The sequence below is a fragment of the Tachysurus vachellii genome, chromosome 13 (genome assembly GCF_030014155.1).
Source record: "Tachysurus vachellii isolate PV-2020 chromosome 13, HZAU_Pvac_v1, whole genome shotgun sequence".
Lineage (NCBI taxonomy): Eukaryota > Metazoa > Chordata > Actinopteri > Siluriformes > Bagridae > Tachysurus > Tachysurus vachellii.
The window spans coordinates 2,205,414-2,220,842 of record NC_083472.1 but is presented as its reverse complement, the minus strand read 5'-3'; the positions used below and the strand labels follow the sequence as shown (position 1 = coordinate 2,220,842).

The 15,429-nt window shown below is 46.3% G+C and overlaps 1 protein-coding gene across 1 annotated transcript in view; it reads right to left on the bottom strand.

Moving 5' to 3' along the window:
- Positions 1-343: 343 nt before the first annotated feature.
- Positions 344-15,429, bottom strand: part of si:dkey-106n21.1 (solute carrier family 23 member 2) — a 60,359-nt gene continuing 45,273 nt past the window's right edge. Inside the window, exons 10-12 of the mRNA XM_060885927.1 lie at positions 12,065-12,173; positions 2,604-2,699; positions 344-2,054 (exon numbers count right to left, since the gene is read on the bottom strand). Of these exons, the coding sequence (XP_060741910.1) occupies positions 1,864-2,054; positions 2,604-2,699; positions 12,065-12,173 (396 nt within the window). The 3' untranslated portion in view covers positions 344-1,863. The remainder of the gene's footprint in view (positions 2,055-2,603; positions 2,700-12,064; positions 12,174-15,429) is intronic.

Below are 15,429 nucleotides of genomic sequence, written 5' to 3'. Positions count from 1 at the left end.
AGAGAGAGAGAGAGAGAGTAAAAGTAGATTATGGATTAAACAACAACAAAAAAAGGCAAAAAGGTTGTGACAATCAGACAGAATAATAAGTCACTTCAAAACATCTTATTAGAAAGGATATACATTATATATGGTATGTTTACAATATTTAAATCACAATGCTGTTGAATTCTCAATCCTGATTGGTCAGAAGGTTCATTAAAGTAAAATGAGGAAAAAACTGTAAGATAATAATAATAATAATAATAATAATAATAATAATTATTATTATTATTATTATTAGTAGTAGTAGTAGTAGTAGTAGTAGTAATAAAAGTAGTAGTATTTATTTATTTATTGTAAATGTAAGAGCATTTTAATGATTCCTGCCAATGCTCATAAAGCTCCGCCCCCAGGACTCAACCCTGTACATTGCATCCAAACCCAAGCAAGAATTCCAGATCACTTTTCCAAAATTTTCCAAACTGCTCTTCTCAGCAACTTAATACACTTTAGAGCCATGCATTAATTTAAGGCATTGTGTTTTTCCAATCATGTTCTACATACAGTATCTTCCTGGATATTTGTACACATAAGGAATAAAAAAATAGACTATTGCACCTTTAATGTCCTTTAACAGCGATTGTGACATCAGCAAATCACAGGATTGAAAGAATCTGTTAATGTTTCTATAGTAACAGCTCACAGCTGGAGGATGTTGTCTGTTAGGAGGTTGAGTTTATGGAAGGAGTCTCTAGTGTCAGAACTTTGTAATAGTTTTTTTCCTCTCTTTTCAACTTCAAGAGCTAGCTAGGATCTATCTGTAGCCAGAAACAGATAAATATATAACTATGACTTGTCTCTTGTTGTTAAATAACGAATGAAGAGACGAATAAAACACTTCAGGATGTCCACTTCAGGACGTCCTTGGCAAAGTTGTTAATTGACATAGCCATAACCGTAAATCAAGAGTTATCTTTAAAGTACTTTATTAAAGAGATGTGATATTGGTGTCAGATTCAGGAGAAACACGCTGTCAAAATCAACTTAACCCTGACTTATGGATCCGTAAGACTTCTCTCTCTCTCACTCTCTCACTCATCTTCTACCGCTTATCCGAACTACCTCGGGTCACGGGGAGCCTGTGCTTATCTCAGGCTTCATCGGGCATCAAGGCAGGATACACCCTGGACGGAGTGCCAACCCATCGCAGGACACACACACACACACACACACACACACACACACACACACACACACACACACACACACACACACACACACACACACACACACTCTCATATTATGGACAATTTTCCAGGGGAGCCTGTGCCTATCTCAGGCGTCATCGAGCATCAAGGCAGGATACACCCTGGACGGAGTGCCAACCCATCACAGGGCACACACACACACACTCTCATTCACTCACGCAATCACACACTACGGACAATTTTTCCAGAGATGCCAATCAACCTACAATGCATGTCTTTGGACCGGGGGAGGAAACCGGAGTACCCGGAGGAAACCCCCGAGGCACGGGGAGAACATGCAAACTCCACACACACAAGGTGGAGGCGGGAATCGAACCCCGACCCTGGAGGTGTGAGGCGAACGTGCTAACCACTAAGCCACCGTGCCCCCTGTAAGACTTTATATTTATAATTATTTTGCATTAGTTTTTCTTGCTATAATAAAAAAGTTCATGTGCTTGAACTGTAACAAGACATACACACAACAGATTCTTTATATTTTAAACGTCTCCGTCTACGATCAGCTCGGTAAATGAGGTGTGCAAAAAAACCCCATCCTGCAGTAAATGATTAATTGTGTTCTGTAAGCTATGATTACAGTGATTTATACGTCCTGTTAAAACGACTGAAGGTTTTATAAGCGTGTTCCCAGCGGGTCCAGCGATTTAATGGACGGGAGGAACGGAAGGTTCTGTAAGAACCTGAATTTCTGAAGGAAGTTGGTGCAGAAAGGCAGATCATAACAGGACTGATTGCTGAAGATGGCTGAAGTCCTGCCATCAACGCTTTCTCTCCAACGTTTGATCCCTCGCTCCTCGTCTGTTCCTGTAAACAATGCATAGACGAATGAGTCGTCTGGTTTCTGGACCACAACTTTAACCAGAAGTTCTCCGGTCGAGATTTAATGAAGCCTTTGTTTCTTATGCTATATAATTCTTTCTGTTTCATACTTGATCGATCATTTCTTTTTGTTTGTTTATTTTCGCATAAATGAATTTCATGCGCTCGTTTTATATGTTAATACGTTACTGTTTCTATAGCAACAGCTTATTTATGGGGACTTGTGACATCACAGGGAGCAGAGTTTAATTGCCGGTGTGTTAAGAGAAGGTTATGTAATGTTTACAGAAGGAGTCTCCGGCGTCAGTGCTTTGTTACGGCCCGAGGTAAAGCCGTAACGTTTCCCGCGTCTTCAGAAAGCGAGTGTTTGTACTGTAGGCGTGAAGACGTTAAATGTAGTTACGGTACCACTGTATGCACAAACTATGACGATATGTCATAAATAAATAACGCCACAGGTTTATCACCCTGTTGTATAACTGTGATACCGTACCATATATCACACCGAGTACGTGTGTGTGATCGCTTCATCACCTGGAATAGTGTTATCCAAGATGAATCCTAAGAAGCCACCAATGAACATGGGGGTGGTGAAGAGTACCGTGATGAGCTGATCCAACTCTGTTATACCTGTAAATACACACACACACACACACACACACACACACGGTATCTAATGTACAGTACAGTATTACATTTGTAAATCCTGAGTGACGACTAACATGCCTGTGGCTTCGTGGATGTTCCCTGATTATCCGCCGTCACAGCAGGCCTACACGAGCTCAGTTGGTCAGGAGTTCAATGTGTCGGCTTAACAACGCTAAAGCCAGACGATTGGACGTAATACGCTTAAGTGGACTGTATTGAGGGCATGTTTGTTTACAGTCGAGCCCCCCCCACCCCCACCCCCCCGGTGAAGTGCTGTTTCCTGAGAGATTAATAGACCCCTGATCATGAGGAGGGCACAGCAGAGGTAATGTTCAGAGGGGGTCAAATCTAAAGCCAGTGAAGGTAAGAGATTACGAGGATTTACAGATCAGTAGGTTTGACCTCAAGAGCCCAGACAATGCTGTTCACTCCTGCACATAATCCCAGCGTGCACCAAGTGACCCATCATTAAGCATCGTCATCATCATCGTCATCATCATTTACATCATTTATGGATAAATACATAATCACTGGGTCACCAGGTTTCAGACAGGATACCAAGGATCTCATCACCAAAGTTCACAGATAGAGTGAATGTACCGCTGCAAGTCTCCGGTCTCTGTACTTTGAAAGTGGTCAGAAGGTGTTTGTACTACTGGTTGCCATAGTAACAGATTTTTATCACTGGCAAGGAGCCAGTTTTATTGTCATTTATACCAGAAACGACGCGGTACATAGTGAAATGAAACGTTTCTCCAGGACCGTGATGCTACATAAAACAACGTGAAGCTACATAAAATAAACACGGAGCTAAGGACTTGAGTAAGTTGTCCTAGACACATAAAGTGTATATGTGCAGCCTGGTGCAAACAGTGTGAGACAAAAGACAGCGCAACAAAACAAAACAAAACAAAACACTACAGGACAAATACACAACATAAAAATAGTGCTAGTCGGTGTGTGTACTGTATAGAGCATTCTAACAAAACTGTAAAAAAAAAGTATCTATCTATCTATCTATCTATCTATCTATCCATCTATCCATCCATCCATCTATCTATCTATCTATTTTATAAATATTTAAAAAATCGTTTTCATATTGTAATACTGTATATCATTATTTATTTATTTATTTGTTAAGAATTGTAATCATTTAGCCTAAAGTCTATTAGGTTCCGTGTGGATTTCCGACACGATTTTTTTTTTTGTCTTCTCGACTTACTGAAAGAAAGAAAGGAGATTATTTTTATATTATTTGACAAGTTAAGTGCCGTAGCGAAACAGTCTAATCAGTACCGTGATGTCGTCATCAAACAGAAGAGTGCCTACTGTACAACCCTGTTTAAATGACCTTAAAATGACTTTAATGACAAGAAAATGGGAAATTTGATTCCCTCCTACGGTGAAGAGATGGAGACTGATGGGGAAGTCGTGGCCTAATGGTTAGAGAGTTTGACTCCTAACCCTAAGGTTGAGGGTTCGAGTCTCGGGCCGGCAATACCACGACTGAGGTGCCCTTGAGCAAGGCACCGAACCCCCCCAACTGCTCCCCGGGCGCCGCAGCATAAATGGCCGCCCACTGCTCCGGGTGTGTGTTCACGGTGTGTGTGTGTGTTCACTGCTGTGTGTGTGTGCACTTTGGATGAGTATGGGTCACCATACTTAGCTATAGGTCACATCACTAAAATAAAAAAGTCACTCACTGATGAACTGTAAAACATACTGAGAACTCATTTACGCTAATAATACTAGCGTTCTTTAAGTTGGTCAACAGTATAATAGGTTAAAAAAAAACCTTTGAGCTACGGTAGACATGGTACATTTTTTATTTTACTTCTTCTTCTTATATTTTTTTTTTTGTAATTATTTTTTGTCAGAATATCTTAGTTTATTACTCCAGGCTGATACACGGACGACTGACAGCTACATCACAATCTTTAACAGTTTGTAACGGTTTTGTAACAGCCTTCAATTCGGAAAGTCGCTAAATCACCTCATCTCTCTTTCTCTCTCAATAAATAAATAAATAAATAAATAAATAAATAAAATTAAGAAACTGTACATTAAAAATTGTACATAAACGTCTCCTGACATATAAAGTCACCGTAGCAACGATTATACCTGCCATTTTATCAAACCGGAAACCTTCTAATTAGTTGTTGTTATGTGTGTTTATCAGGTTATGTAGTTCTGTGGAGGTTCTTTGCTACAGCAAGACATCAAAAAGCTTCTGACCAATCAGATTCAAGAATTTAACCGCTTGTCCAATCAAATTAGTGGACCGGAACTAACTGTTGAGGGAGTATGTTCAGATAATATGATGGTGTGTGTGTGTGTGTGTGTGTGTGTGTGTGTGTGTGTGTGTGTTCAGGAAGCTCGTATCTCAGTAGGGTTGTATTTCTGCTGCTCTTAATGCCCTCTTATTAGATTTTTTAAACATGTTCTGTATCCTCTACAGAGCTCTAACGTTGAAGATACTCACTCACGTATGAAACGTGTCAAGACGTCCCACGGTATATTTCCTGAAATCTTGATCTCCTTTATTTATCTGTGATTCACTTCGCACAAAGCACTTAAAAGGACATTCACTTCTGCTGTACACCGTTTCTCCTTCACTCAGTGTGTTAGGAAATAGAGTTATAATAATCGCTGTAGGAAATGATGTAGAGGAGCCACTGTTATCAGCCTGAAGTCAATTATCTTCCAATAACATCATGGGACATAATTAAGTGTTTTATTCTGCACAAAAGTTTACAATTTTTTATTTATTCATTTTTTTTAAAATTTGCAAATATTTATATATCACATCATGACGTGTTCTATTTTATTTTTAATTGAAACAATTTCATACATAAAACCGTTTAAGCTGTTATATAATAATATAATATAATATAATATAATATAATATAATATAATATATATATATATATATATATATTGTGACGGCGGCACGTGCACCACCGCAAACACACGGAGGAACGCTCGAGACTATGAAACGGTGAAAGAGGAAATTCTTGTCCGCTGTGGTCGATCCCATGTCACGGCAGCCGGAGATTTCCATAGGTGGCGGTATGATCCAACTAGCAATCCTCGCCCCCAGATGGATGAACTGCTGCGTATCACCCGGCGCTGGTTGCAGAGTGATCGACTAACGGCCAAAGAGGTCACGGAAAGAGTGGCCATGGACCGGTTCCTACGAGCACTGCCGGCCGAAGAGCGGAAGGCTGTTGGGCTGAAGGGCCCAGAGGACACCAAGGACCTTCTGAACACCCTGGAACATGCCAAGGCCACCCTAGAAATGGGTCGGGAGGCTCGAAGAGACTTCCAGGCCAGCGCCCGCCACCCCCAGCCCCGACAACAGCCAGTGTCCGAACGGATCTGGGAGAGGAGACCTCTGGATAGCTGCCCCACCCTGGGACCGGTTGATGAGCCTATGCCCACCGAACCGGACCTCAGAGCCCCAACTCAGGCCCCCAAACAATGGCTCGCGAGTTGTGGCCTACACACCCCCACCATTCCAAAGGGGGCCCGCCTTACTGTGGAGGTAAATGGCCGCCCGGTGTCGGCGCTCCTGGATTCGGGGAGTACAGTCACGCTGGCCCGCCCCACCGTACTCCCTGCCCCCATAAAGTCGGTGGGGACTCTCGCAGTCTCGTGCGTCCATGGCGATGCCCGTTCTGTCCCTACCGCACGGGTCAAGATCCGTAGCAAAGCAGGAGAGTGGCCGCTCCTCATCGGACTTATCCCAGATCTCCCGGTCCCCCTCCTACTGGGACACGACTGGCCGGGGTTTGCTGCCGCCCTGAAGGCCACTGCCAAGTGTGGGCTGGAACAGAAGCAGAAGGGCCGGGACCGCCGGGCGTGCATGGCTCGGGGTGACAGAGACGCCAGCGATTCCTCTCCAGGTGAGCCCCAGCCGCAGGTTAACCCTATTTCTTCACTGTTTCAACAGGCCACCCAGGAGAGAGGTTTTGGAAAAGAGCAGAAGGAGGATGACCGGCTGAAGCACTGCTGGGGTCAGGTCCTGCAGGTGGAGGGAGTCAACACCAACCCTGCCCGGCCACTTCCCCCGTCGTACTTCCTGGTGAGGAATGGGCTGCTTTATTTTCACACCGATAGGAGAGGAGAACCTTGCGACCTACTGGTGGTGCCACGCCAACGTAACCCGCCTCTGCTCCACCTAGCCCACACTCACCCCTTGGGGGGCCATCTGGGACCCAAGAACACACTAGAGAAACTGCGGGACCGATTCACATGGCCGGGCATGAACGCCGAGGTCCTGGGCTTTTGCAGGGCCTGCGCCACGTGCCAGCAGACCTCTCCCCTGAAACTAGCTCCGGCCCCCCTTATTCCCCTTCCTATCATTGGCATCCCCTTTGAGAGGCTTGGCATGGACCTCATCGGGCCGCTACCAAAGTCTGCCCGGGGCCATGAATACATTCTGGTGATGGTGGACTACGCCACCTGCTACCCCGAGGCGGTCCCGCTTCGGAAGGCCACCTCACAGAGCGTGGCCAGAGAACTGCTCCTGCTCTTCAGCCGAGTCGGGATCCCTAAAGACATCCTCAGCGACCAAGGTACGCCTTTATGTCTAAATTAATGATGGATCTGTGTCGGCTCTTGCAGCTCAAACACCTGAGGACGTATGTCTACCACCCCCAGACAGATGGCTTGGTGGAACGTTTTAACCAGACCCTGAAACGTATGTTACGGAAGGTGGTAGACCAGGAAGGACGGAATTGGGACCTCCTCCTTCCATACGTCCTCTTTGCAATCCGGGAAACACCCCAGGCGTCCACAGGCTTCACCCCTTTCGAGCTCCTGTTTGGGCGGCGGCCGCGGGGCATGCAGGATGTTGCCCGCGAGGCCTGGGAGGAGCAACCCTCCCCCTTCCGCTCCGTCATTGAATTCGTCCAGGACATGCAGACCCGTATCGAGCGTGTGGGGCCCATCGTGAAGGAGCACCTTGAGGAGGCCCAGCGAGCACAACAGAGGACGTACAATCGGCCCGCCCAGGCGAGGGAACTTCGCCCTGGGGACCAAGTAATGCTCCTCATTCCCAGTGCAGCCTGTAAGTTCCTGGCAAAGTGGCAGGGCCCGTACACTGTCCTCGAAAAGGTGGGACCGGTGAACTATCGGCTGCAACAGCCAGGTAAGCGTGCAGACACCAAACTATATCACATCAACCTTTTAAAAAAATGGATTCCCCCGCCGGCTGTGGTGTCTGCGTTTGCCTCCCTTCACACAGCTCCCCAAGAACGGGCCCTAGTACGGAGGGGAGAGGATCTCACACCAGCCCAGCAGCACGACCTCACAGAGCTCCTGGACCAGTTTGCAGATGTCTTCTCATCCCAGCCAGGACGCACGGCACTGGTACATCACGAGATCAGGACCCCTCCTGGGATGGTGGTTCGACTGCGACCATATAGGGTCCCAGAAGCTCGACGCCAGGCTATTGAAGAGGAAGTAGAACGCATGCTGAAAGAGGGGATTATCGAGGAATCTGCCAGCCCCTGGTCCAGCCCCATCGTGCTGGTGCCTAAACCAGATGGGTCCATCCGCCTCTGCAACGACTTCCGGAGGCTCAACCAGATTTCAGACTTCGACAGCTATCCCCTCCCTCGAGTTGATGATCTGGTGGAGCGGCTGGGGAAGGCCCGGTTTATTTCCACCCTTGACCTGACAAAGGGCTATTGGCAAGTCGCCCTGGCGCCAGAGGCGAAGCCAAAGACCGCCTTCAGCACCGCCCATGGCCACTGGCAGTACCGGGTCCTTCCGTTCGGCCTACATGGGGCCCCGGCCACTTTCCAGCGCCTCATGGACATCGTCCTCCGACCCCTCCGCGCCTTTGCTGCTGCCTACCTGGACGATGTAGTAATCCATTCCTCCACCTGGTCCGATCACCTATTCCACCTGGGGGAGGTTCTGGGGGCCCTCCGAACAGCTGGTCTTACGGCAAACCCCCACAAGTGCCACCTGGGCCTGTCCGAGGCCCAGTACCTGGGATACTGCATCGGCCGGGGACTCCTAAAGCCCCAGGAGAAGAAGGTCCAGGCCGTGAGAGAGTACCCTCGACCCACGTCAAAGAAACAGGTACGGGCCTTTTTAGGATTAGCGGGCTATTATAGACGCTTTGTGCCTAACTTCTCCTCTCTAGCTGCCCCTCTTTCAGACCTCACCAAGAAAGGCCAGCCGGACCGGGTGCACTGGACGGACGGCACAGAACAGGCGTTCCGCCAGCTCAAGGAGGCCCTCACCACCCAGCCAGTACTACGGAACCCCGATTTTGGTCGCCCCTTTTCGCTGCAGACGGATGCGTCTGAAACAGGGCTGGGAGCCGTCCTGTCACAGGAGTTCGAGGGAGAAGAACACCCGGTCCTCTTTATCTCTCGGAAGTTGACCCCCGCTGAGAGAAACTACGCCGCAGTGGAACGAGAAGCCCTGGCCATCAAGTGGGCTGTGGAGGATCTCCGGTACTACCTGGAAGGGCGACACTTCACCCTGGTGACAGACCATGCCCCTCTACTCTGGATGGCCAAGGCGAAGGACACCAATGCCAGGGTAACGAGGTGGTTCTTATCTTTACAAGATTTCTCGTTCCAGGTCATACACCGAGCCGGGAGCCGGCACGGGAACGCCGATGGCCTCTCGCGGCGCTATGCTCTCTGGGGATGGTTACTACCAGGTGGGGGCTCAGAGCAAAGGGGGGGGACCTGTGACGGCGGCACGTGCACCACCGCAAACACACGGAGGAAAAACCGCTCTTCGCCCACGGCATCGGCAACCCGGAAGCGGGAGAGTGGAACAGGCGGTGGTTCAGCACCCTGGCCAGCGGCACTAACCGCGAGCCCCCGATCTCCAGCACCTTGGTCAGCACCGCGGCAAGAGAGAGAGGGGCGGAGCGGCCGAAACTCCCGCCGAAAATCCCGGACCAATCAGGAGCGCCGCTGGAGCATTCACCCTCCAGGAGGAAAGCACAGCAGGAAGCAAGGCTCAGCGACTGAAGAAAGGAAAGGGGGGCGTGCTAAACGGAACTAATGTTTGTTATCTTTCTTCCCTTGTTTTTTCAGAGACATCCAACTGACCTGGGACTCCACGTTGCTGGCTGAGCCTTGCTAATATCCTGGGAGGGCTGCTGTATTATTCTCCTGCCGTCCTCCTCTTGCTACCGGGTTGTGGAGCCTGGTTCTCTGCCCAACCGCCCCTACAGGAAGGACTCAGTTTTCTGCCTTCCTAATTTCTGGTTTTTGCTTTAAGTGAGTGAGGAAATAAATACCTCATTTTTTTGTGTTATCTCTCACACCGTCTCTGTGCTCTTTTTTCCGTGTCCCATCTCTCAAAGAGCCCTACAATATTATAGAATATATATATATATATATATATATATATATATATATATATATATATATATATATATTCAAATAGGTACCGAAGCAAGGTACCGAAGCATTCGGGCCCTCACGACCAGACTGTGTAACAGTTTTTTCCCACAAGCCATCAGACTTCTCAATAACTGAACTGAACTGTACTGAGCACAACACACACACACACACACATCATCTGTATGGACTGCACAGACCCACACAAAACACTCACACTGACACATCAAACTGTTTACATGCTGCTTACATCCGTCAAACTGTTTACATGCTGCTTACATCCGTCAAACTGTTTACATGCTGTAACATTACAACATTAGAAGGATTCGGCCATTTTTGTCCTCACTGGTTGCTCAGGTACTTGTTCAGTCTCTTGTCATTTCTAGACTGGATCACTGCAACACACTGCTGGCAGGTCTACATATGAACGCAATCCGCCCTCTGCAAATGATCCAAAATGCAACTGCACGGCTTGTTTTCAACCTGCCAAAGTTCTCGCATACAAACCATGCTGTAAATGTAAATGCTGTCTTGTACACTTTTTTGCTCTTTTGCACAAACTGCCCAACATTTCAGTTGTTTTGCACACATTGTACAACATTCCAGTCATTTTGCACATACTATACAATATTTCAGTAGTTTGCTGTTTTTGCACAATTCTGTACCTTATATCATGGACCTGCTGCTAGGAGAACTGTGTACATTCTGGTATTACTGCACAAAATATTGTTTGAACATTCAGTATTTACACTGGTCGGTCAGCGCTGTTTCTTTTTTGTACTTTTTGTATTGTCTGGGGGGGGGGGTCACGGTGGCTTAGTGGTTTGCACCTTCGCCTCACACCTCCAGGGTTGGGGGTTCGATTCCCGCCTCTGCCTTGTGTGTGTGGAGTTTGCATGTTCTCCCCGTGCCTCGGGGGTTTCCTCCGGGTACTCTGGTTTCCTCCCCCGGTCCAAAGACATGCATGGTAGGTTGATTGGCATCTCTGGAAAATTGTCCGTAGTGTGTGAGTGCGTGAGTGAATGAGAGTGTGTGTGTGTGCTCTGTGATGGGTTGGCACTCCGTCCAGGGTGTATCCTGCCTCGATGCCCGATGACGCCTGAGATGACGCCGATCACGGCTCCCCGTGACCCGAGGTAGTTCAGATAAGCGGTAGAAGATGAGTGAGAGAGAGAGAGTGTATTGTCTGGTAACTTTTTGCCTGCACTGTCTTTTGTCCTGCACTGTCTTGTCTGTCTTGTTTGTCTCGTCCTGCACTGTCTTGTTTGTCTTGTCCTGCACTGTCTTGTCTGTATTGTCCTGCACTGTCTTGTTTGTATTGTCCTGCTCTGTCTTGTCTGTCTTGTTTGTTTTGTCCTGCACTGTCTTGTCTGTCTTGTCCTGCACTGTCTTGTTTGTCTTTTCCTGCACTGTCTTGATTGTATTGTCCTGCACTGTCTTGTTTGTCTTGTCCTGCACTGTCTTGTCTGTCTTGTCCTGCACTGTCTTGTTTGTCTTGTCCTGCACTGTCTTGTCTGTCTTGTCCTGCACTGTCTTGTCTGCCTTGTCCTGCACTGTCTTGTTTGTCTTGTCCTGCACTGTCTTGTCTGTCTTGTCCTGCACTGTCTTGTCTGTCTTGTCCTGCACTGTCTTGTCTGTCTTGTCCTGCACTGTCTTGTTTGTCTTGTCCTGCACTGTCTTGTCTGTCTTGTCCTGCACTGTTTGCACCAGGTCACACAGTTGCACTTTATGTATCTAGGACTAATTACTAAGTCCTCAGCCCTGTCTTTGTTCTATGTACAGTAGCACCCTGATCCTGGAGAAACGTTGTCTCATGTCACTGTGTACTGCAACAGCTATACATGGTTGAAATGACAATAAAAGCTTCTTGACTTGACTTTTGCTGTCATTTATCTGAAGCACGTTAAATTGCCGTCGTGTGTGTGTGTGACGTGATGGACACAGGAGCATGTTGTGCTCTAGACTTACCCGTGTTGATGGTGTCTGAGTTGGAATGAAACCACGCTGGCAACACAAGTCCAGTGAAGATAGAAACGCCGAAGATCAGCAGATTCCTGGACGAGTTTAAGTCCACGTACTGCACAAATAAGAGCAGAGCAGAAGAAATGAAGAGTATTATGTGTTAAAAGACAAAAGAAGAACAGAATAAACATCCAGTCGTCTTCTATATCCGGTGAGTGGAATAGAATTGTTTATATCCAAATACCAATAATATCCCGGTCTATAAATCATCTTTATAGGACTTAATTATTTATTTATTAAATAAATCTTTTTTTTTTTTTTTACATATTTATTGAACTTCTATATTAATACCACTGTGCAGATGAATTCTGAATTCTGATTGGTCGGAGGTTGACGACGATTTTTCTAGTACAGCAGCTCTGATTGTAGTGCAGCCGCGACGCACAGTTTGATATTAATGCGCCTGTTTCAACATGCTATTGTTTCCATGGTAACAGTTCTTTTACTGGGCTGTGTATGGAAAACAATATATTAGATAGATAGATAGATAGATAGATAGATAGATAGATAAATAGATAGATAGATAGAAATGAATGAGAATTAATAGGAAAAGCAAAACAAACCTACAGTAAAGGTTTGTGTGTGTAGATGGAAACGCGAAAGCCTGCATGCTCTCTCTCTTAGACGCTCACTCTCGCTCTCGTTCTCTGGAAAGTTCTTGCCTCTTAGTCACAGCTCAGATCAAACGCTTTGCATTGTTTTCTGCATGTTTGCCTTGTGTGTAGCCTGCAGCACTGATCTCCAGGCTTATTTCCTGCTTTGACATGCCTCATGCAGCTCACACAGGGATCGCTTATGAGTGTGTGTGTGTGTGTGTGTGTGTGTTGCCCATGTGCTCAGTGCTAAGACCTTTGTGAAATGATAAACAAAGAACAAACAGTGCTCGATGTGGTGATGGACATTCTGGGATTTTTGCATAAAAGTTTCTAGTGACTTCAAACATAAGGCGACGGTTCAGTTCCTAACACTTCTGCAAATCAGGGCGCTGTGTTTACTTTGTACTTTTGGTTCGTTTTAATCTTTCGAAATCACATAAATCTGAAATACGTTTGGCATGCCAAGTAATCGCAAACCAACACCCCAACACCCCGCACCATGCTTGTCTATAGCTTCATTTAGGGTCAGAAACATCTGTATAGTTTCAAAGGGTCAAATTCTTGGCAGTAATATGCTTACAGGACGTAGGGCTTTCTGGTTATAGTGAATCCCCTCACTCTAAGCAGGGTTATGTGAAATGCGATTAGAGAGCAGAGGAGGGTAAAGTCTAAAGGGTCATGACAAGGGTAAAGGTAAATCTTATTATATATAATATATTCATTCATGGGTGGGACGGTGGCTTAGTGATTAGCACGTTCGCCTCACACCTCCAGGGTTGTGGGTTTGATTCCCACCCCCGCCTTGTGTGTGTGGAGTTTGCATGTTCTCCCTGTGCCTCGGGGGTTTCCTCCGGGTACTCCGGTTTCCTCCCCCGGTCCAAAGACATGCATGGTAGGTTGTTTGGCATCTCTGGAAAATTGTCCGTAGTGTGTGAGTGAATGAGAGTGTGTGTGTGTGTGCCCTGCGATGGGTTGGCACTCCGTCCAGGGTGTATCCTGCCTTGATGCCCGATGACGCCTGAGAGAGGCACAGGCTCCCCGTGACCCGAGGTAGTTCGGATAAGCGGTAGAATATGAGTGAGTGAGAGAGAGTGAGTATTCATTCATTCACTCATCATTTATTTATTTATTTGTTTGTTTGTTTGCTTATTTGTTCAACTGTGTAACAGTTTCTTCGCACAAGCCATCAGACTGAACTGAACTGAACTGTACTGAACACAACATACACACGCACATCATCTGTATGGACTGCACAGACAAACACCACATACACACACTTCTAATATACATCTATCAACTTGTTTACATGCTGCTTACATTCATCAAACTGTTTACAAACTGTTTACATGCTGTTTTGCAGACTTTTTTTACTGTTTTGCTCTTCGCACACACTGTCTAACATTTCAGTCATTTTGCTCATACACTATCTCAGGGACCTGCTGCTAAGAATCTGTGTTCATTCTAGTATTACTGCACACAATATTGTCTGAACTTACAGTATTTACATACAGTACTGACACGGGTCAGTCAGCGCTGTTTCAGTTTACTGTTTATTGTGTATTGTCTTGTAACCTTTTGTCTGCACTGTCTTGTTTGTATTGTCCTGCACTGTCTTGTCTGTCTTGTTTGTATTGTCCTGCACTGTCTTGTCTGTATTGTCCTGCACTGTCTTGTCTATCTTGTCCTGCACTGTCTTGTCTGTATTGTCCTGCACTGTCTTGTCTGTCTTGTCCTGCACTGTCTTGTCTGTATTGTCCTGCACTGTCTTGTCTGTCTTGTCCTGCACTGTCTTGTTTGTATTGTCCTGCACTGTCTTGTCTGTATTGTCCTTCACTGTCTTGTCTGTATTGTCCTGCACTGTCTTGTTTGTTTGTCCTGCACTGTCTTGTCTGTCTTGTCCTGCACTGTCTTGTCTGTCTTGTTTGTATTGTCCTGCACTGTCTTGTTTGTATTGTCCTGCACTGTCTTGTTTGTACTGTCCTGCACTGTCTTGTTTGTACTGTCCTGCACTGTCTTGTTTGTATTGTCCTGCACTGTCTTGTCTGTCTTGTCCTGCACTGTCTTGTTTGTATTGTCCTGCACTGTCTTGTCTGTCTTGTCCTGCACTGTCTTGTCTGTATTGTCAGCAATGTCTTGTCTGTCTTGTCCTGCACTATCTTGTCCTGCACTGTCTTGTTTGTATTGTCCTGCACTGTCTTGTCTGTCTTGTCCTGCACTGTCTTGTCTGTATTGTCCTGCACTGTCTTGTTTGTATTGTCCTGCACTGTCTTGTTTGTCTTGTTTGTATTGTCCTGCACTGTCTTGTCTGTCTTGTTTGTATTGTCCTGCACTGTCTTGTCTGTCTTGTTTGTATTGTCCTTGTCTTGTCTGTCTTGTCCTGCACTGTCTTGTTTGTATTGTCCTGCACTGTCTTGTTTGTATTGTCCTGCACTGTCTTGTCTGTATTGTCCTTCACTGTCTTGTTTGTATTGTCCTGCACTGTCTTGTTTGTCTTGTCCTGCACTGTCTTGTCTGTCTTGTTTGTATTGTCCTGCACTGTCTTGTTTGTACTGTCCTGCACTGTCTTGTTTGTACTGTCCTGCACTGTCTTGTCTGTCTTGTCCTGCACTGTCTTGTTTGTATTGTCCTGCACTGTCTTGTCTGTCTTGTCCTGCACTGTCTTGTTTGTATTGTCCTGCACTGTTTTGTCTGTCTTGTCCTGCACTGTCTTGTCTG